General features: G+C 35.9%; 1 protein-coding gene across 14 annotated transcripts in view; it reads left to right on the top strand.

Moving 5' to 3' along the window:
• Positions 1–23,323, top strand: part of usp20 (ubiquitin specific peptidase 20) — a 33,807-nt gene extending 10,484 nt beyond the window's left edge. For 11 of the 14 annotated variants that reach the window (XM_066657567.1, XM_066657535.1, XM_066657483.1 and 8 more), the window contains 16 exons: positions 425–887; positions 2,012–2,149; positions 2,242–2,354; positions 2,650–2,822; positions 5,340–5,434; positions 5,528–5,561; positions 6,528–6,573; positions 6,727–6,907; positions 7,448–7,574; positions 7,805–7,974; positions 8,706–8,787; positions 9,207–9,315; positions 10,700–10,802; positions 14,171–14,239; positions 15,593–15,751; positions 17,319–20,104. In XM_066657567.1, the coding sequence (XP_066513664.1) occupies positions 425–887; positions 2,012–2,149; positions 2,242–2,354; positions 2,650–2,822; positions 5,340–5,434; positions 5,528–5,561; positions 6,528–6,573; positions 6,727–6,907; positions 7,448–7,574; positions 7,805–7,974; positions 8,706–8,787; positions 9,207–9,315; positions 10,700–10,802; positions 14,171–14,239; positions 15,593–15,747 (2,058 nt within the window). In that variant the 3' untranslated portion in view covers positions 15,748–15,751; positions 17,319–20,104. Of the gene's footprint in view, positions 1–424; positions 888–2,011; positions 2,150–2,241; positions 2,355–2,649; positions 2,823–5,339; positions 5,435–5,527; positions 5,562–6,527; positions 6,574–6,726; positions 6,908–7,447; positions 7,575–7,804; positions 7,975–8,705; positions 8,788–9,206; positions 9,316–10,699; positions 10,803–14,170; positions 14,240–15,592; positions 15,752–17,318; positions 20,105–22,643 lie in introns of those variants that run through there. The other 3 variants (XM_066657489.1, XM_066657576.1, XM_066657472.1) reach the window with 2 other exon arrangements.
• Positions 23,324–23,623: the final 300 nt, after the last annotated feature.

Here is a 23,623-nt window from a genome sequence, read left to right as displayed (position 1 = left end):
CTTTTGTGGAAATTGGGTTATAAATATCAGGAAACTGCTGATACTTCTGAAAAATGTGTTATTTTTTAATTTTTTTTTTAACAATCTATTTATTGGATTTTTTTTGTCAAGTAATACATAGAGAATAAAGATAACATTACATATTGCAGTAAAATACAAATGATAAAAACAAAAATGTTAAATAATAAATAATAAATATTAATCCTGAAATAAAAAACAGTATACCAATATTAAAGCCATAGATACAGAAGATTTCCATTTCAGTAGTATTAATCTTCTAGCTTTCTGCTCAGTGTTTCCAGGTAGGCCCTGGAATGGATAATCGGTTATAGACAATAAATAAATGAATGAGTAAATAACCTTCTAGCTAGAAGATATCACTGCTTATGAGATTCTTACTTTTTCCATATTTTTTTGTATTCAGGACACTCAGGAGTTCCTGCGATGTCTGATGGACCAGCTCCATGAAGAGTTGAAAGAGCCTTTAGCCGACGGTAATGACAGCAGCAGTGATGCTGACCCCGAAACAGACCACAACCTTGACAACTGTAACAATGGCGATGGTGACCGCAGCCCTTCTGAGGATGACTTTTTGTCATGCGACTCCAGCTCAGGAAGTGAGAGGTGTGATGGGGAGAGAGGGAATGGGGCTGGAGGAGGGGAGGCAGCGCTTCAGATTCAGGACGAGTGTGTGGGAGCCAGAGGGATGGAAGGGATCTCTGAGAAGGAGAAGCTGAAGGAGAAGCGGAAGGAGGACAAGGGGGAGGAGAGGACACAGGAGGTGGATGAGGATGCGGATGTGGACACAGCAGTGCAGGAGGATCTTACTGAGACAGCAGGGGAGCAGGCAGGGTTAATAAGGAACATCCAGTCTCTAGGGAACACAGGTACACTATAGTGTTTGTCTGATATGGGAGTTACAATGGCCATTGGCAATATTTAGGGAAAATTCAATTTCACCCCTTATCCCTACCATTTAGCCCTACCACTCTATTTTGCCTAGAAGTAGGGGCATCTCAATTCCTGTTGGGAAAGAGGAGTAGGGCCAAGGGGTAGGACTATATACCCCTTGAAGAAAGAAACCAAAGAAAGCCAGAAATGTCCCTATTTTGCCTTTTCAAAATAATGATAAACGTGTATTATCGTAGTTTAATGTAGTGTCAATGTATTATGTCCCTATACATTGTAACAAGCATAACACATTGACAGAAGTATGCTTAAGTCTCTGAATTTCAAGTTCCACATTAAATGGTAAGCAATAACAGTCTAGTGCATGTAGCTGCTGCAACATTTAAGGTGGAACTGGAAGTTTCAAACAGAAAGCTGCTGTTTAAAGAGCTGAATTCAGCTTCATATCACAGAGAGTTAAAAGTGCATTATAATATGGGATTGTTAAACACTTTTGAAGGCACATGATGTGCTAAAGGTAATTATGTTAATGTCTAGTAGCACTTTTCTGATATAACTTCAGACCAGCAGCAGAGACCTTCACTGGAGAGCTGCTATTTTTGTGTTCTAATAATGGATAGGTGTTGTCTTGAAGTACTGTCTCCTATTTTATCGCAGAAGGTTTTGACTGCTACAATTTGTAAATGACTGATATATAATATAGATATAAACTTTTTATATATATTTTTTTAAGTGTTGTATCTGATTGCTTAATTAGATAGTCAAAAACTAAACTCTTTAGAAAAAAAACTATTCCTGCTCCTATATACAAATACAACAATTTATAAACAAACAATGGTCTTTAAATCATGCCATAATTTTAGTAAAAGTAATCGCAGAATAATTAGTAAATGTATAATTTGTGTTTATCTTTTGAGTATAAAGTTCATGTATAAGGATAAATGCATAAACAGCAGTTACTAAAACATTAGTGCATCTTATATTATACCCAAGTAATTCTTTTTGGCTGCCATTGTAGATACAAACATCACAAGGAAAGAGTAGCCTAGATTGTCCTATCATATAGAATCTCATTTTTTTCATGGTTTTTTTTGTCTCTCAGAACCCAATAATGAGGCATCCATGCATCGTCCATACTCTCGTCCCTGTAGCCCTACCCAGGAACGTTACACAAAACTGTCCAGCAATCTACCCAGGTCCAGCCCAAAAAGAGCCAGTCCAGTGTACACCTTTAAGAAAGGTCTGGCCCTTTACAAACACTTGCTGAAAGCATTGTTTTATTCTTAAACAACACTGCAGCAGTTTTAATTTTTTAATTGTTTTGCCCTGCAGCTCAGATGCTCCTAGGTGCCAAGAAAAAGAAGCAGTCTCGTTTTCGCAGTGTTATTTCAGACATCTTTGATGGTTCCATTTTGAGTCTGGTCCAGTGTTTGACTTGTGATCGGGTGAGAGGTCACTGAAAGGGCAACATCTGTACTATGTATGAGAAAATGTGGTAGTATACATGACAGAGATCCATCACATATAAACACCATGCACACTGCAAAGTTTAAAGGAAAACCACAGTAATATTAAAGCTATAGTTTGGCCAGGTCCACAGACTAATTTAGTTTTTTATTTAATCACTCAGTTTATTTTGTGGCTTGTTACATCCAAAATGTTTATTGTACATTTGTCCATTTCATAGGTAATACCTTTCTAGCTTTTGTGTTCTTAAGATTTTTTATTTTGTTCCTCTAGGTATCTACAACTGTTGAGACATTTCAGGACTTGTCATTGCCCATCCCCGGTAAGGAAGACCTGGCTAAACTTCACTCATCCATCCATCAAAGTGCTCCAGCCAAGGTGGGCGTCTGCAGTGACACTTACACCTCCCAGGGTTGGATTTCCTACATCATGGAATCTATACGCAGGTGGGGAAAAGAAGCACAGCATATATATATATATATATATATATATATATATATATATATATATATATATATATTGTGCTTAAACTTTCTGTTCTTAATTTGGCACTCTTTTTTTCATTTAATGTTAAGAAACTGAAAGGCAAATGATATTGAGTAAGGACTCATGTTTAACAGATATTTTAGGTAATATAAGCCATTTAATCAGAAGGCTGGCAGATGTTGTGGGCAACAGCTTTTAAAGTGTAAAAGTCCATAAAATCTGGTTTAAGTGGGAGTATATATATATTATGCTGTTAACACTAGAAATGCCATCCCTCTATGGCCTGTTTATTCTTAGAAGTGCTGAGAGCCAGACGTTTCTAAGAATCCTAAGAACCTGAAATCTAATACAATCTTAGACTTTAATCAATATGTGGATTCAAGGCTCCACTTAAAAACAAGTGTGCAGTTTGCCTTCTGAAAGTTATACAAAGTTTCACCAAATTTATGAAACTGCACAAGCTTCTTCCCTATGTAAATACATCCCTAGGTGGCGCTATAATCTAAACAACAATAACAGAATAAAAGACTTTCCAACTGTAGCACCCCATGTAGGTCAATTTTGATCGTATTTAGCATACTGCTTCAAAGTGATGATTTACATATATCTACCAAGATCGGTTTTCTTTGGGCCTTATTTGTTTGTGTTACAGTTCAGAGAATGCATAGAGGTCCTGCCAATTACACTGGTTGACATTTTGAATCAACAGCATGTCCCAAAATCATACATTTTTGATTATTAATTACCTAAACTACTACTAATAAAGGTTCTACAAAAGATTATTCAAATGATGCCATAAAAGAACCTCTTTTGGTTCCGTAAATAACGATTTATGCTAATAAATTGGAATGGGTAAAGAATGAGTAATGGATATTTAATCTTTTAAAAGGTTTTTCTCTCTCACACGTCTCTTAAACACACATTTATTTTTAATGGAACCAAAATTAGTGGTTCAATGGCATCGTTCAAAAAACACTTTGGAGCAATTTTATTTTTAAGGGTGTACAGGCAATAAACATTGCCAAAAGACCAGTTGTTTGTTTACAAGATGCAGAAAACAAAGTTAGAAATGATCCATTGTCACATGCCTGCCCAGTGAAGAAATATGCATATAATGACAATAGCTGCAATTGCAAAGTTGAGATAGTTAACAGAGCATATAATGTTGAAAGCATGAATTTTATCCCCTTGTGTTTTATTCATTCATTTATTCATTGTTTCTGAGCCTACCCGGAATCACTGGGCACAAGGCAGGGACACACCCTGGAGGAGGCTTGCCAGTCCTTCACAGGGTGACACATACTCACACCTACTAACACTTTTGAGTCACCAATCCACCTACCAACGTGTGTTTTTGGACCGTGGGAGGAAACCGGAGCCCTGGGAAGGAACCCACTCGGACACAGGGAGAACACACCAAACTCCTTACAGTCAGTCACCCGGAGCGGGATTTGAACCCACAACTGGAGCTGTGTGACTGACACTACCTGCTGTGCCACTGTGCCGCCCTCACCTTGGGTTATCGTTAAAAAAAAAATTGGAACTTAGAATGTGTGTCCATGGGCAGATTGTTCATGTTGCATAATGTTTGGTCATTGTTAAGCCTGCCAGACATCTGATTTCGGTAATAAACTTAACCATATACACTTGTCCATAATTCCCAGTTATAGCCTGCTCCAGTCTAGTTTGTAGTCAAAGTGCACACCCAGGTATTTATAAGTAACAGCCACCTCCACTTCTCCACATCTCCAACGACTTTCCTCGTGTAAAAAAAAAAAAAAAAAATGAAAGAAAGAACACAGAGAAAGAACAGGCTCCATAATGTTAGGAGTGAAACATTTTAGACAAACATAAAATATTGTTTTATGTATCGAAATTACTGTTACTACACATTTACAGCACCATTTAGGGTGGAACAGAACATGGAGTTTTTAGCTCTGGCTAGAACAGATTCTTTTCTGTGCGAGATGTCTTGTTTGTCATTATAAATTATTACTAAATCATCATTTTCTTGATTAAACTTTCCAAGACAGTAAATTCTCTACTGGGCATGTCATACCAGCTCTGTGACCTTGAGTGAGCAGGCAACTAATGGAACTGCAAACATTACATTTTTTATTTCAAGGGCTTTAAGGCAATACATGATTGCTGTAATTTAATTTGAAAGTGAATAAACAAGGTTTAAACACCACAAGAAAACAGTATTGTCTCTGCACAGCTGGGCAGGTCACAGCTGAGAAGGAAATCTGCTGCAGCAACAGAGAAACTTGACCCTTGTTTTAAACAGATAAATAGTTAATATATTTCATTAATTTCACCAATGTAACTTTATTCTGAATACTGTCTTTTTCCCTTGAAACAAAAACAGCATACAGTTTCTTATATTTTAAATACGTATGTATTCGGCTACAGCCAAACACTGCTCAGTTACGAGGGCATCCATTACCTGTGTGTGCATGTGCGTGTCTGTCTTTCAGATTTATTGTGTCATGTATCCCCAGCTGGTTTTGGGGTCCCATGGTAACACTGGAGGACTGCCTTGCTGCTTTCTTTGCTGCAGATGAACTAAAAGGTGAAATAGATCTAATGTTAATTTATTAAAATTCTCCTCCAGATGTGTACTATCAGAGCATAGCAAATGTTTTGTGTTTTTTTTTTTCCTCAGGTGATAACATGTACAGCTGTGAGCGATGCAAAAAGTAAGTACCTACAATAGCCATACTATACTTTTATGTCCCATTTTAGGAAAAGTTACATTTTGTAAAATGCAGTAAAAACAATGCTCTGTGATTTGTTAATTCTCTTAAGCCTTTATTTAACTGTAAAACATACAAAGAAATGTTTAGTGACTAACACAAATTTCGCAGTAACAAATGAGCTACTTTTTCTGATTTCGCGAGAACCAACAAGAAGTTTGTGACCAGATAGTAGCCAGTTTTTACTATCTCATATGATCCTGATGTGTCCCCAATAGGGTGGGGCAGATTTGGAAAGGCAATAAGCATAACAGTAATACAGGTCACAGATAGTTTGCAAATCAGTGCATTCTTTTTTAAAATGCAGTATAAATACAGATTCTCTAATTTTACGTTTTAGATGAAAGGTAAAAAGATTGTAGCTCATCTGTTGCCGAACAGTTTGTGTTAGTCGTCCTCTAGTCTTTAATCATTGATTACAGAATGCAATTATTTTTGATTGGTGGACTACTCTTTGTGACACTTAACTCCAGGAGCACTGCTATCTGGGTCACTAGTATCAGTGCAACATACACTAAAACAACACCACCCATCAATGTCTCAAACAATCCCTGTTCTTTAGTAACCCATTATGGGTCCAGACTGTTGAAAAACAGGGTGACAAATTGTGCGGAGTAACATATGGATTACATTTTGCAATTGTAGAACTAAAAAGAACTTAAATTGTATGTGGAGCTGATAAAATGGACAATGTGTAGAAATTAGGTCAGTTTAATTCTATGGCTCATTCAGGCTTCAGTGTAAATAGGAATATGTTCTTAATGACTTGCCTGGTTTAATAAAGTTTAAATAAATGTAAGTTTTTGTTTGTTTGTTTTAATTATTTATATTACTATTCTGTACTGCCATTAAAGATTCCTGTAAAACAAAACAAAAAAAACATAAATAATAATGTATTTGTCTTCACAGATTAAGAAATGGTGTCAAGTATTGTAAAGTCCTACAACTACCAGAGGTAAACATTTATAGTCTTTAACAGTTTCAGATTAAACATAAAACATGAAATAAGATGCTAATTTTTGACTTTCTATTTGTTCTAAAATTGTTCTAATTTGACTAAAATTTGACTTTCTGTTTGTTCCTGTGTGTTTTGGGTTTTGTTATACAGATTTTGTGCATTCATCTGAAGAGGTTCAGACATGAGGTGATGTACTCCTTTAAGATCAGCAGCCATGTCTCTTTTCCATTGGAGGGTTTGGACTTAAAGCCTTTCCTGGCCAAAGAGAGTCTGTCACAGGTCACAACATTTGACCTGCTTTCAGTCATCTGCCACCAAGGCACTGCCGGCAGTGAGTCATTTCTCACGTTACATTTATTTGTTGGGCAGGAGTAAATATTTGAAGCATAAGATGCAATATGAAGCAAAATAAAATTCAGTTCAAAGGTTAGTACTGTTTTGGCAATTGGACACGGGTGCAAAGCATACGCTAGATTGCACTAGTTTGTAATCAGTTTTTATCAAGTCATTTAAAGATGTGTTTTCACTTTGCTGTCTTGTGTCTAATGCACAAGAAAATTACCTGCAGTTATTTGGGTAGGATAACCAATAGCTTGCTAATTTTTTGGACATAGGATGCATTTGTGTTCCAAAAACCTTGCTTTACAGAGAAAAATCTGCTTAATATTTTGTGCTAAGACACCTATTTAACCTGCTCCAAAGCTGTTTTAAAAACCTGTAAAGTTTGAGTGTTATGGATTGTTGGCATCAAGGGGATAATATGCAGTTGCCAACTAACAAACTCATGTTTATTATTTAAATCATGATATTCCTTCACAGCAGTGTGTGAAAACTGATCTTTATAATCGCTTCAACATTTTTTCTTTCTTAGGTGGTCATTATATAGCATATTGTCAGAATGTAATCAACGGGCAGTGGTATGAGTTTGATGACCAATATGTAACAGAAGTTCATGAGACTGTGGTACAGAATGCAGAGGCCTATGTGCTCTTTTACCGGTAAGATCAATGAGATAAAACTGTACTTTCCAACTTTGCTTTCATTATAATTAATTGTCCAATAACCCCTTATAAATACAATCATTGAAGGGTACACCTAGGAGTATAAATTAAAAGCTTTTATAAGTGATACCTGCACCTGCTGTAGACAGGACTTTGAGTAATGTCTGAGAAGGGTCTTTTTATAAGTATTTATGTCTTTCTGTATCTCTCTCTCTCTCTCTCTCTAGGAAGAGCAGTGAGGAGTCAGTGAGAGAAAGGCAGAAGGTTGTATCTTTAGCTAATCTGCAAGAGTCTAGTCTCCTTCAGTTTTACATCTCCAGAGAATGGCTAAACAAATTCAACACTTTCACCGAGCCAGGACCCATCACTAACCATACTTTCCTCTGTCAGCATGGAGGTACACTCAACTACAGCTACTCTCATACTCATCTCCTAAGTATAATGCAGCTGAAACCAATATATTTGTGTAGATTTTCATTTTATTGTTAACAAAGCTAGATTGTTAGTTTTTGCCTCAACACAGCCTCAAAATATGTAGAGTTAATCATATCTCAAAGCAGGACACCCTTGTTTGTCATAGAAATGTTTGTAACAGATGACACAGTCTATAGCTCTTTCACATATGGACTCCTTAGAAACCTCCTCAGTATCAGGTCCAGAGATGTCCCAGAGTGGTCCTTTCACACATGCAGCACACAGCGGGAGGTTTTCCGTGTCAGACATGCTCTCACAGAGCAAACTCACATGTACATAGCCGGATAAAGTTATCTGAAAAAAATTTGGCAAAATCATACAACTTAATTTTCTTATATTTATTATATGACTTATGGGTGGAGCAGCCATCTTAGCATTGACAATGTGCTAGTCAGATTTATAAGATATGGCCAGTTAGCACTCTCCCAGGTATTGTGTGTAATTATGGGCGTCCTCGGTAAATGGATGGAATTGGCAACAACAAATGATTGGAGAGAAAATTGTGATAAAATCTGATGTGTATATAAAAAAAGGAATGCATGATTTTAAATAGATGCAAACTTATTTAAATCCAGTTCAATTTTATTTCTGACAGTTGCAATGCCACATCTGTGTTGTTGACAAGATGCCCATTTGGGTTGTTGTGTTGTTCAGGAATCCCCCCAACTAAGTATCACTATGTTGATGACCTGGTCGTGATCTTGCCTCAGAGCGTGTGGGAATATCTTTACAACAGGTGAGTTATTGCACAGGCAGCTCTTTTTTTTTTTTTTTGGGGTGCAGGTTTTTTAATATTCATGTTTCACATAGCAATTCATTCATTTTTGTGGCTGCTTTAATGTAGATTTACATTAACCTTTATCTTGGACATCTGGTTAAGACATGTTGTTTGAACAGGAATTTGTGTTACAAATTGTTTATCAAGCTGCAGTCAGGTTGGTAAGATTTTTCAGGCTATGGTCAGGACATCCACTCTGTGAGGCAGATAGGCCTGACACCAGCTAAAGATGAAAGCCCATGAACAAAATTCTTTTTCTGATCTAATATAAACACAGTAAATATTGTTTAATTTCACTGTGAAACATGTTCCCTTATCCTCACTTATTCAAAATCTTAAAGGAATGTGTTAATGCAACATCGTCTACTGTGGTTCAGGTTTGGAGGGGGTCCAGCTGTGAATCACCTGTATATATGTGCGATCTGCCACATAGAGACAGAGGCCCTAGTCAAACGCAGGAAAACGGAGATAGACACCTTCATTAAGGTAAACATGTCGACATAAATTTGATTGAAGGATCAACGAATACAGTACATTTGGATATAATTACTCATTAGGAGATATTTCAGACCTCACAATATAATTTAATTATAATTAATGATTTTTTTTAATGTCTTAATTATTTTTTAAAAATACACCAAAAATTCCATTTTTGGAATCAATGAGGGCATGTTTTGTTGTATAGTATCATAAATTGATTATTATTTACACTAATGTGCAAAAGTAAATGCAGTTAATGCAAAAAGCTCATTTACTCTGCAAGGATATTGAGGCCATGCACTGTGAGAGAGAGAAAAAAATTCTGTCACATCTACATTTTTAATGAAGAGAATATACATGTAGATACAGTTGGTGGATATATATCTGGATATTAGCAGTGCAGAGCAGCTGTTTGAGAATAGATTTGTAAGTGTTGTTCAACGTGTCATTTATATGCCAATTTATGCTTCTGCATTCAGTACAGAGTTTAGTGTAGAGTCTAAATCGCAAGTGCTTTACGTCCTTGTGAATGTTTATACTTGTGCATATGTGTCTGCGTCACTCATCTATTACACCGCTAAACCAATAGGGCTGAATCTCAAATGTTCCTTCACCTTATGTTGTATTTAGCATTATAGTAGAATTAGTTGTATAATCTGTGAAGTGCACTATGTAGAAAGTAGGGTGCTATTTGGAACAGGGCATAGCTTACATGTAGTGCCAGAAAGAGGGAAATACGCTAGCATGTTTTCCTTGTCTGGGTGGGCACTCCTAGTGGGTTTTGTTTTGGAGGCGTCCGTATATTTTCTGCTAAGTTGTTCCACATTTTAATTCATTTCGTGACATCCAAATCAATGTCACATGTCTCAATAAAGACACAGCTGTAGGCCACTTGAAGTTACTCATTCCAACCAGAAATGCCTACAAGTTGAGGTAATGTGGAATTTCATGTTCTGATCAATTAAGCAAGTTATTTTTCTGTTTATCTTGTTTGCATTGAACAGGGTTAAATTATTGTGCTATATCAGATTGTGGGGGCGGGGGAAGATATGGTGAGAATATGTTTCAGGCTGCTGTGCTATTGTAAATTTTAATTGAATTTAAGTTTATTTTATTGAAATGTGATGGTGTTAAAAATATTACTTGAAAGTTTCAGTAATTTTGATATCAATCCTTTGCCAGGAATTGAAAACAATTTTTAAAAAAGGTATTCTATTTTTGAAGTAAATATCAAGTATTTTAGAACATGCCTTTAGATTAAAGTCAGGTTTGTATAGATTTTTACTTGATACTGTACATCTTTAATTGCAAACTAGTCAATAATGTAATTGTATGGTTCTCACCTGTGGATGATGATTCTTAAGTAGCATTCCTTCATCTCTTTCTGTAGCTGAATAAAGATTTCCAGGCAGAGGAAGCTCCTTCAGTTATTTTTTGCATCAGCATGCAATGGTTCAGAGAGTGGGAAAGCTTCGTCAAGGGCAAAGACAATGGTAAACACCTCAGCTGTAAATGAATCTTGAAATAAGTCTCCATCAGTTTTACTCATGTTTTTCTATCTGTGGATGGAACAAGAGGGCTTATTTGTATTGCAGTCTAAAGTTCTTACTAATTAATAAACTGTGTAGCCCTGTGTTTTTCAGACCCCTGATTTGAAGTGTTATGAAGATTAAATTGGGACATATTTTTTATTAAATAATTTACAGAAACAAGGAAGTTTTAACATATATGTATCATTTCAGGCAAGCTTAAAAAAAGTTGTTGCTTCTCTGACCTGTATTAGTAAGAATAGAGCCTCTCTTGCTGTAAAACGTGCACTATGTAATTTTGGAAACCACCCCTTCACCCCCCGACTTTTAAGCCCCCTTATCAAGGGTTATAGTTTATAGTTATAGTTTTTGCATTATGCTTGTTTTGCAAAATGGACATGGCTGCCAGCATGGCTGGAAATCAGTGCTGTAAAATGTCTTCATTTAGGTTCATCAGTTTTAGATCTGAAGAACACTAGTATTGTAGAAGCAGAAGCAGGGTGGGCCATTTATATGGATACACCTTAAAAAAAATTTCAAGATGGGTGGTGACCATGGTGGCCATTTTGAAGTCGGCCATTTTGGACCCAACTCTAGTTTTTTCAATGGGAAGAAAGTAATGTGACACATCAAACTTATATAAAACATAACTTTATTCTTTCATGAGTTATTTACAAGTTTCTGACCACATATAAAATGTGTTCAAAGTGCTGCCCATTGTGTTGATTGTCAATGCAACCCTCTTTTCCCACTCTTCACACACTGATAGCAACACTGCAGGAGAAATGCTAGCACAGGCTTCCAGTATCAGTAGTTTCAGGTGCTGCACATCTCGAAACTTCACAGCATAGACCATTGCCTTCAGATGACCCCAAAGATAAAAGTCTAAGGGGGTCAGATCAGGAGACCCATGACAACCAATACACTTTCCAGGAAACTGTTCATCTAGGAATACTCGGACCTGACACCCATAATGTAGTGGTGCGCCATCTTGCTGGAAAAACCCAGGGAACGTGCCAGCTTCAGTGCATTGAGAAGAAAACACATCATCATGAAGCAATTTCGCATATCCAGTGGCCTTGAGGTTTCCATTGATGAAGAATAGCTCCACTATCTTTGTACCACATATACCACACCATACAATCAATATTTTGTTCCAACAGTTTTGGAGGGATCTATCCAATGTGAGTTAGTGTCAGACCAATAGCGGTGGTTTTCTTTGTTAACTTCACCATTCACATAAAAATTTGCTCAACACTGAAATCTTCTGTGTAAACTGAGGGTCCTGTTCCAATTTTTGTTTTGCCCATTCTGCAAATTCAGTGCGCCGATCTGGGATAGCATTTCTCCTGTGGTGTTGCTATCAGTGTGTGAAGAGTGGGAGAAGAGGGTTGCATTGACAATCCAACACAATGGGCAGCAATTTGAACACATTTTATAAGTGATCAGAAACTTGTAAATAACCCATGAAAGAATAAAGTTATGTTAAAACCAAGCACACCAGTTTTTCTTGTGAAATTCCCAGTATGTTTGATGTGTCACATGACCCTTTTCCCATTAAAAAAAACTAAAGTTGGATCCAAAATGGTAGACTTCCAAGGGGCCACCATGGTCACCACCCATCTTGAAAAGTTTTCCCCCTCTCATATACTAATGTGCCACAAACAGGAAGTTAATATCACCAACCATTCCCATTTTATTAAGATGTATCCAAATAAATGTCCCACCCTGTACTTTTATTGTTACACTCACTTGTGATGTATTTTGCACTCTGCATGAAAATGTTGTATAACATTTCCTGTTTCGAAACTGCCAGAGAAGGTTCTAAATGCATCAGAAATCATGCAGCAAGAGCAGCAGCACTATTGGTTGGAGATGCAAATTTGCAAGTCCCCAACACTGTGCTGTGCAAAATACAATGCAAGGGAGAGGTGGCATGGTTCTGAGAAATTATTTTCACTACTGTTGCTAAAATACTAGTTCCAATATGGAGGACTGTTTACTCCACTTCTTTCTGGACCCAGTTGCAGCAATGCCCATTTTGCGAGGTGATGAGGCAAAATCTAGTGTGATCTAGGTTTGAAAAGTAGTATGTTGAAGTTCCTCATATGCTTATTCCTATATTATTACTAAAGTGATTGAAAAGCACAATAAGGACATGTATCATATTTTTTATTATTATTATAGTGTTTTGGTGCACTTCACTAAATACCTAATATTGTCTCCCCCACACTCCTCACTATTCTTTCTCCCACTCACTCTTCTCTTTCCCTTTCCTTACTCTTCTGTCTCCTTTCCTCACTCTTCTGTCTCCTTTCTTCACTCTTCTCTCTCAAAAGTACAGCAACAGCAAAAGTACAGAGCTTCTCTCCTTTATCTTCTCTCTCCCTTTCACCTTCATTCTTTTCTATCCTTATTATTCTTTTCTGTTCCTCTCACTCCCCACATTTCTCTCTTCCTCGCAATCCTAACTCTCCCCCTCCACTCAATTCTCACACCTCTCTCCCTCTTACTCCTCACTCTTCTGTTTTCCTCTGATTGGTCACTCTATTCTGTCCCTCTCATGCTACTCTCTTCCTCTCATGCTCACTCATCTCAATCCCTTTCACTCTTCTCACTCTTCTCTTTTCCACTCCATCCTCACTCTCACTCCTTACTCTTACATCTCACACCACATCTTTAATAAATGTATGTTTAAAATGAAAAAATTTCTAATTTAATTGAATGGATGAATGTTCAAAGATTCAAATTCTTATTGCTTTTGATGATATCATCATAGGCCACAGTCTCACAAAAACACAGCACCTCTCTTCTCTCTCTCTCTCTCTCTCTCTCTCTCTCACATCTCACACACACTTTGAATTATTGGTTCTCTAATTATATATTTAAAAAAATATCCATGGTATTTGTGTTTCGCTGTAATGTGACATCTGTTATGCTCTTCCTAAAACCTTTTAGAGTGAGGAAATCTAATGGAAAGACACAAAAGTGATTGGTTTGTGTTGAGTGTTGTTTTATGGAGTACTATGAAATTTTTTCTAAATGCACAAAGAAGTCAAGTCTATGATGTGAAGTGTAAGCAAACACACTTTTGAAGCTCCAAACGCTCCCTGTTCTTGTTGAATCCATTTTGCTCTGGCATACATTTGCATATATTGTGTGCACACACATACATTCTTTCTATAATACAAACATTTTGAGACAAACAGAAGCTTGCCAAGACCACCCATTTCTTATTCCTTATTTGTGATTAACTGTAAACAACAAATTCTTCACAAGATTTACTATGTTGCTTACTGTCATTATCTTCCTGTATCCTTCTATCATTTCAGACCCACCAGGTCCAATAGACAACAGCAAGATTGCCATCCTAAAGGGGGGTCATGTCCAGCTCAAACAAGGTCATTGCTACTTTTAAGGTCCTTTAGTGAATATATTAAATGACTCCTTTATTTTTATCAGTTTATTTAATTAAACATCATAATTTTCACCTAAGATTATATCAGATAATCACTGACCTAATTGAGACCTAGCATTTTCATTTACCATTTTTTTTTTTTTTTTAATTTAAAACAACTATTAGGTACAATTTATTTACTGTTCGGTGTCAGAAATAAAGCACAAAACACATTTAACATAAAATTTTTAACATAAAATTGGAAAATCTCAAACACTGAGTGTAAATTTTTATTTTGTCCATGTAGAACCACTGATTATCATTTGTCATTCTAATCTTACATACTATAGCTGCTCCCAGAGGTGCCACAGATATTTTGTTGCAGTTCTGTCTGACTTGTATATGTATTTTGAAAGCAAAAAATGTTTTCAAACACTGAAATTCAAGAAAAGACTAAAAGATGAGAAAATAGACCTCTAACAACCATGAAAGACTCAATAGATCCTCATTTGGGGGTGGGTAGTATATGGCAGATATAATCACAATATTTCAGGGTGTTTTGCAATAACCATATTCTTGCAGAAATTTAAAAAATCCTAAATCATATGTTAATAATTTCAAGGACACCCCAATGCAACAAAATGAATGTAAAATCATTTATTTTACTATAATCTGCTTCTTTCTGAGCTCAAGAACATTTTCTGCACTCTGGTTTTGAAATGGGTGGGTTCTTGACAGTTTGGGAATAGGGTCAGGGATGTTTCTTTCAGTGAATGCTTTTGGCAGATGTCTGCTGCTTCTGTGACTGCAGCCTCATAGACTGTATATGGCCTGCCTACTAGGAGAAGCCTTCACTGGCTCAGCAGGACCACACCAGAAACATACATAAACAGAGTCAGTATAGGGTCATATAATCCACTGTTTACAGCTGGATCAGATCAAAGTAATATGTGATATACATGTGGAAATGATGCTCATTGTAAGATGGCATTAGAAAAGAGACTGGGTTGACTCTGGGATTTGAGTCTCTGAATTTAAATAGCTTTATGTCTTATAATGTAAGAGATAGTGTAAGCATCTTTACAAAGTCAATGGAAAATATATCATACAGTTTTTCTTGTTAAGGCCCAGCACTATTTAATGTTTTTATTCTTTAATTTTATACTATCTATGCTGCCTGAAATATCTAAGTTAATGAATACAATTAATTTATATTTCTGTATATTTTACTGACCATGCCCAGCTTAACCAATAATCACAGATAGGAGTGAAATATGTAGCTCTTTGATTACTGTCCCTTTGAGGCTTTTATGGTTGGTCTTGTGACCTGCAGGTTTGTGTGTATGTTTATGTACAGGAGCTGACTATGGACAGATTTCTGAGGAGACATGGCAGTATTTGTTGGAAATTTATGGGGGTGGTCCTGAGACTGCTGTGAGGCAGAGTATAAGCCCCCCTGACCCCGACACACATGGAGAGAGGAAGATAGAGGCAGAAACCAGAGCACTCTGAGCAAGTAAGTAACAGTTACACTGTTTTAGGAAATTGATTGTGTCACAGATATACAATCCAATTTCTAGAAAATTTGATAAAAACAGAATCTTTTAAACCTTATATACATATTCATTCCTTATCAAAATGTTATGACCAGTTAAAAAAAAAATGCAAGAATTTTGCACTATGGGACCTCAAGAAGGTTCTAAGTAGAGCTTACAATACAAATGGGAGCAAGAGACAAGAATTTGAGCAGGCAAAATTCTTTTAGAGTTGATTAGAATTATTTTAATAATATTTTTACAAAAACATATAAAAAATACTATATATATATATATATATGATTTGAATTTGATGCCAGCTGCATGTTGCAAAACTGCAGTACATATTCTTTTAACAATACTGTTTGTGGCATCTGAGGAGAGCAACGATTTAAGTGTATAATGTGAAATGTCTTGCTGAATTAAGCAAGTCATTCCCTGAAAAAGACCTCTAGATGGCAACATATGAAGCTCCAAAACCTGTATATATTATTCAGAGCTAATGATGTCTTAGCTAATGTGCAGGTGACCCATGTTGTGTGCCCTAATGTGAACTGTCTGTTGGTAATAAGCGTGATTGTCCTTCAACTCTGCAGATAATAAGTTGGGTTGTCCTCTGCTCAAAGTCATGTCATCCAGGTTTTTGAAAAGGATATTTAATTTTGATTTTTCAGAACAGGATACTTTTCCACTGTGCCTCAGTCAGTCTTAAATGAGCTCATGTTTAGAGAAGCCAGCAGCATTTCTGGATACTTTATTTTTATGGTTTCCTCTTTGATTGGTAGAGCTTTAACTTGCATTTGTGCAAAGAGCAATGGACTGTGCTCAGAAAAAGAGTTTCCCAAAGCCAGTACAGTGACTTCCTTTGCAAAATCATGCCTGTTTTAAATGCCATGAGATTTGAGGGCCCAAAATAATATGTTGGATTTCAGTCATAGAGATTTCTCCAGATGCTCTGCATTTTTTTTGGTCAGCATTATGTGTAGTAGATTATAAAATCCCCATGTCCGTTGCTATTTTATATAGGTAAATATAAATCTAATATTGTTATAGTCTTCGCCCCTCCCCACCCCATTTTTTCCACAGTATACAATTCTAATTTTGTTTCCCATCCCAACTGAAATTCATTGCTGGCATCAACTTCAAAATGCTTATGTTTTTCATACAATAAAATTTCAGCATATCTTCAGGTCACAATTGTTAATCAGCAAGGTCAGATATAGTATTTAGTAATTTCATGGGCCAACATTTGCATAACATTATCAAAATATTAAAGTTTGTTTATTTATTGTATATTCCTATTCAGACATTTCAGCTTTAAATGATTATATTTACCAACAAAGACAGTCATAATCAAATCTGTGTGTGTGTGTGTGTATAACTGACATACTCACCATTCAGCCATATGGGAGCCCTGTGAACCTTTTTTCCCATTTTATATATATATATATATAAAAGAAAACATTTAGGATTCATATTTTATAACTATTAAGACTTAATATTCAGCTTACCATTTACTGATCCCATTCTGGCCATTGTTCAACCCAGAGGCCTGCAGATGACCTCAGTTTAGCCTCAGCCTGGAAGCTGCAGACAACGGACATGAAAACAAAAACAGACATGGGGAAGGTGAGCTGGTGTCCAAGCGAGTGTAATGAAGCTAAGAAAGACACCCCTTCCGAGTCTACAGCTCCCAAATATATAATTGCTAGAGAAAAACTGGACGAACTGAGACTCAGGTTCACACAACACAGCAGAAGAAAATGGTTATACTTTTTTCAAATTCTGTGCATATCCATTTTGTTTTTATATCTAAAGTCTGTTTGTTTTGCTCAAGTACAAGATTCCATTAATGTAGATGCCCCGTGAATGTGGCTGAGCATTTGCACCATGTTTATGCCTGCTTTCTTGTAAGCATTATGTGAGCACATCCAATGCCATGATCTATTACCTGCAGAAGGCATGGATATCTAGTAGCATTGTAGATTAGGAAGTCATATTGTATCTAATGTAGAATATGTCACTGTCTTCCTGTTGGGAGATTGAATTTATTCCCCTTCCCCATGTATTGTTCTATACACACTCAAATGCACATTTAAACTTTCTTTTTCTACCCTGAAAATACAAATCTCATTACCATAAATGTTGAGACAATTTCTAAAAATGAAATAAAACTGAAAACTTTATTTTAATTCTCCAAAATACCAATACAAGCCTCTGAATCAATGGTACCTTCACATATATGCAGATCACCCATGCTGATGCTGGTTTTTGCACTTTTGGCACACAGAATCTGGTGTATGTTTTTGCAAGCTGAAATGTGTACTCGTCTGACCACAAAATAGGTTTCCATTGTCTTTTAAGTCATTTCAAAGATTACTTAAGATTTTGCTAGTGTTTCTGCCTAAAAAAACAAATATACTGCTTCATCTTAGGATAATACAAAATCAGGGTGCATTTTTGATGCAACAGTGAAAAATCTGCTGTTGATCATCATGGTAGCATGACGGTTTCTCAAATAGTGCTGCCTTAGGGCTTGGAGTTTGCAAGCAAGTATAGGTGGTGGTTTATCACTTTGTGCCAAAGACAACCTTGGGTGGGTACCATCAGTTAAACTGTTAATTGAGATTTTCTGGAAATAGAATTATAAAATTATTATTTATTTTAATAATACAAATTAAATTAAATGGTTAAGTATGTCAAGTTATTTTACAAAGGGCCTTAGAAAAAGCTCTACAAGGGATAAAATAACATGTACATGTTTTATGCTATAGTTTCCTTGTGAGATTAACCAGATAAAAATTGAGCAGGGGCAGAAACGCATCAGTGTAGAATAAGTTTTATTGTTAATATAATTTAATTTACAATTTCAGTCAATCAATTTTATCATTATTTATTTTGTTTACCAGGAAGTACCAGGAATTCATATAAAATTACACAAATGTGCATAGGTGCTTTGCTAAGACTTTAATGCAACCAAATATATAATTAATTAATTAATTAATACTTAACCAGGCAAGTCATTAAGCACAAGTTCTTATGGACAAAGTCAGCCTGGCAAGCAGCAGATGCCTCTTGAGGGATAGGAAAATATAAAAAGTAAGAGTGGTGGATGGGGTCACATATAAAACAGCATAAGATGACAAACATCAAAAATTAACAGGACTGTCAGTTAATGGATAAATAAATACATGATGTATCAGTAAAAAAAATCTTTTATTTGATTCTTGAAATTTGAAAACGAAATAAATAATTGTAGTGGTCCATTGGCGCAGTCACAAAAATCCAAGGACCTGGAGGTTATGGGTTCGATTCCCACTCCAGGTGACTGTCTGTGAGGAGTTTAGTGTGTTCTCGCCGTGTCTGTGTGGGTTTCCTCCGGGTGCTCTGGTTTCCTCCCACAGTCCAAAAACACACGCTGGTAGGTGGATTGGCGACAGTGTTCATAGGTGTGAGTGTGTGAGTGAATGTATAGCCCCATGAAGGACTGGCGCCCCCTCCAGGGTGTGATCCCACTTTGCGCACAGTGATTCCGGTTAGGCTCCGGACCCACCATGACCCTGAACTGGATAAGAGTGAATGAATTAATAAATGAAACTGCAGTTTTTTTTGTTTTTTAAAGTGTGTTCCTGCTGTGTGCACTGACAGACTGAAATGAAGAGGAGCTGCAAGAAGTGTTGTTTTAGTTGTTTTAGATGTAAAGGCAAGAGTGTTTGTTGTAGTTAGCAGATAATGGCTGTGCTAGGGTTTGTAAGAAGAATCTTATAAATTAATGTAAGCTGGTGTATATTGAGAGGGGTGTGTAAAGAGGGCCAATTAACCAGAGAGTAACAGAACAGTGATGTTTTCCAGTGATGTATGGCTTTTGTAGCAAAACCGATAGCGAAATGATAAAGTACATCCAGCTTCTAAAGCAGGGCAGTCTGTAAACTGCATCACTGTAATATAAAAACAGAGGAAGTGAATAATTCGATTTTTTTTCATTGTTTACTGTGGCCCCCATTTTTTTTTATTACAGCTTTCATTCTTTTCAGACTGTCTTTCTGTCGTTTGGGGACATCAGCAGGGAGAATTTATCAAGTTTAATTTTAGAAGTCATTTTCATTTTCTGCTTCTTGTGATCCAGGAAATGCCATAAGAATTCAGTGTGCTCTTGTCTTGTATTTTTCTCAGTAAACATATTTGGATGATGACAGTTTAGGTAAACCATTAGAAAATAGCAAATATATAATTAAAATATGTAATATTTGAATTACATGAAGTATTTATTTTTTTATTGAGTATTTGTGATTCAAAAGTATAAGTTCACCAAATCCTCATGCACATACACACTTCATACACACAAAGTGTACTGCCTTAATTTTGCACCCCATTTAGTCATAATACTGTGACTTTACTGGAAATAATGGCATTTTATTCTCATTACTAATTTATTATTTACTTTTTTTTTCAAAGTACTGTAACATTATTATTACTACTTTTAAAGTGAATTTTATTTAAGAAAAAGAATTCATTCTCAAAAAGAGTGTATTTCTATTATTCAGAAATACCAGCTATTCATAGCCTTTTTATTCCTTTCTCTTTTTTTCCCCCAATAATGGAGCTATACATTTTTGATCTATAAATTCTTGCCGTGCAATGTTCCCAGTGTCGCTATATCTTTAAATAGGGTTTTGGTTCACTTTTGTTTTGTTTTTTTTTGGTAAATTTATTGTCCTTTGCCCTTATACAATAGTTTATCTTATTTCTAATCTTGTTAGAAAATCTGTACATAATGACCAGATTAAATCAATGGGGGCCAGTGTTGTGCACAGAATCAAATACAGTGCCTTCTGAAAAGTTGGGTACAAAGGCACATTTATCCTTGATAAGCCCCTCTGCTCCACATTGTATAGTTTTAAATCGAACTAAATCAAATGTGATCAAAATAAACATTCCAGACTTTGCATGTGTTTTGGTTTCATCTTCAAATTACAACTTTTTTTTTCACAGAGTGCTCCCATTTCAGAGCATCATATGCTTGGGACTTTTGGCTTCCCAGATGTGTATGATTGTTCATGTGTGTTCCATTGCTTCATTAGTGCAGACATTGGGCTTATGCAAATACCTAGACTTGCTTCTAAGGTTTCAGGCCCTTTTGTAGTCTTTCTTTGTTCAACATGAGGGCAAGAGATTTCTATCCTCAGAAGACTTCATCAACAGAAATACAAAGGCTAAACTGCAAGACACAAACAACTAATTAGCCATAAAATCAAAATTGACAGATTTATGTTTGGAAAAAGAACTTAAAAGAGCCTGCAAACTTCTGCAAAAATCTTTTGTAGACAGATGAGTTTATGAATAGCCTGTATCAGATTGATGGCAAAGGCAAAGTGTGAAAGGAACTGCCCATACACAAAAGCCTACTCCCTCATCTGTGAAACATAGTGGTGAGGGTGTCAGGGTTTGGGCTTGTATGTCTGATGCAGGTACTAGTATTATAGCGACGTGAACCTAAGTAATATCGGTTTTGCTTTTCATTTTGGTACGTATTCTGCATGTACAGTATGGAAAAGCAATGACGTTTTTATTTCACATTGTCTTACTGCTATGATTGCTTTTAAATTTGGCACTAATACTTCTCCATAAAAGGCAGTATCACAATGAATTCTGAAGTTTGTATAAACATCTTATCTGCTCAATTTCCAGTAAATGCCTGTAAATTCACAGTGCACAGTGTGTCATCATACAGCAGAACAGTTATCCCAAACATCCAGCCAAGGTATTCTTCAAAGTCAAAACATTACAAAAAAAATAAATAAATAATGGAATGTTCTTGAATGGCCAAACCAGGTAACCAGTTTAAATCCAACTGCATTCCATATACTAAAAAAATAGAGATAATAATAAATAAATAAAGAGGGGGATCTTTTATAAAAGAAAATAAAAAATAAAATTCAAAAGTAATTTAAAAATCGTGAAACTGAATAACCTTAAATTACAGCTTGGAATATGTACATTAGTCATGTCTGATTGGTTTGATTTTAAACTGTAAAGCAGAGGGACAGATGACAGATCAATGACAGATGTGTTCTTGTCTCAAACACTCAGAGCACTGTACATTTGGAATATAACGATTTCAGTTGGCATTGTATAGTCACATCTTTCAATTAGTTGTTCAGGAATTTTGGGAACTTCTCAATGGCATATTATTAGAAGCAAATGTTTGAGTCAGATTTTCTTTTCTAAAACAAAATGCAAATTGCTGGTTTACTCATTTATGTTTCGTTTCTGTACAAGGTATGTTAGTGTTTATCCCAATGAAAAGAACTTGCAGAGAATAACAGAGGTGAAATGCCAGTTACCTTGACTGTAGACATAAACAGACCCATGAGTCACAGTACATCAGCGTTTATCCTTCATGTCCACATAATGATGATTTCTACTGTAAAGTGAGTCATAGCTAACTAAGACAATGTTAGTTAATCCATGCCTTACTGTGTCTCTTTAACTCTTAAAACACTTTTGACTAATGTGGGGAAAAGACATCATACTTAAATATTTCCTCATTAAAACACTGCTTTTTCCTGATATATGAATTTGGGTAATAAGCATTGAGCAATATGTGAGCTCATAATATCTTGAGAAATAAAAGGGATTTGCTTTACAGGAAGTCGTATTATATCATGTTAGGACCAGTAGTCTTTTTCTGTACTGTCAACTTGAATTATTCCACACTTTTACTTGTTGTTGGTCTTGGAGGCTAAAGTTTGCAGTAGATGTGTTCACAAAACAGTTGCATTCATTTTCAAAATTTGTACAATTCATATATATGCATTTATTTGTCATTGTGCAATATACAATGAATTGTGTCTTCCACATTCCTATTCGTAGCAGTGAAACACACACTACGGCACTAAGGCAATCAGAACGCAGCAGTGCATCCGGAGCAGTGGGCAGCCATCCCCAGCACCTGGTGAGCAGTAATAGTAGTTACCCTGCTTGCAACAGAAATATAGGTATTTACTATGCATTTAGAACAGTACATTTAACATCATATCACTGACATCACATTTTGTGAATCTGTTTAACTCGTAAAGATTAAATTATGTAGAAATGCTGAAAAAACTGTGGAATTCCCCGAAACTGACCATTCTGTAAGTGCATTTACCCAGTGCCTGTTTTGTGAAAATGAATCCATGATGGAGTGCTCAGATATGTACTTTAAAGAAAAGTGTTGAAAGGTAGCATCACTGGTTATATTAATGAGTTGCTGTTTGTGCTCATACATAATAGGTTTCCTAGCATAGAAATGACAAAGAGTGAGGAGGGGTTTAAATGTGCACTAATTTAACAGATCTTCTCCTCGCTTGCATTTGATCACTGACACAGAAACGTTGTTTGTAGATAGGACTGAGGTTGTGCTATACAGTCAATTAGAAGCGAGTTCTATGGGGTGAGTGGGATAAGTTGCAGTAGGTGTTGGGTGGTTTATAAATGAATATAGGCCTTTTTTTTGTGTGTGTGGGTGGGGGGGTCATCAAGTCTACATGTTCTTCCCATATGTGATTAAACCATGCTTATTTATGTATTGTCTTAATTATATATATATATATATATATATATATATATATATATATATATATATATATATATATATATATATATATATATATATATTATTTCATTTATTTATTTATTTTCTGAGCAGAACGATCAGAATAGTTGTACAGTCTGGACAATATGATTGTTGGCTATTGTTAAAACTGTAAATACATAAATTATTATATCTGAGCAAAAATGTCAGTAATGCAAATTTAATTTAAAGTTAATTTAAGCCAAATGTAATTCTGACTCTTACTTCTCACTTACGT

This window comes from Hoplias malabaricus, chromosome 2 (assembly GCF_029633855.1).
Source record: "Hoplias malabaricus isolate fHopMal1 chromosome 2, fHopMal1.hap1, whole genome shotgun sequence".
Classification (NCBI taxonomy): Eukaryota; Metazoa; Chordata; class Actinopteri; order Characiformes; family Erythrinidae; genus Hoplias; species Hoplias malabaricus.
This window is presented reverse-complemented; position numbering and strand designations above follow the sequence as displayed.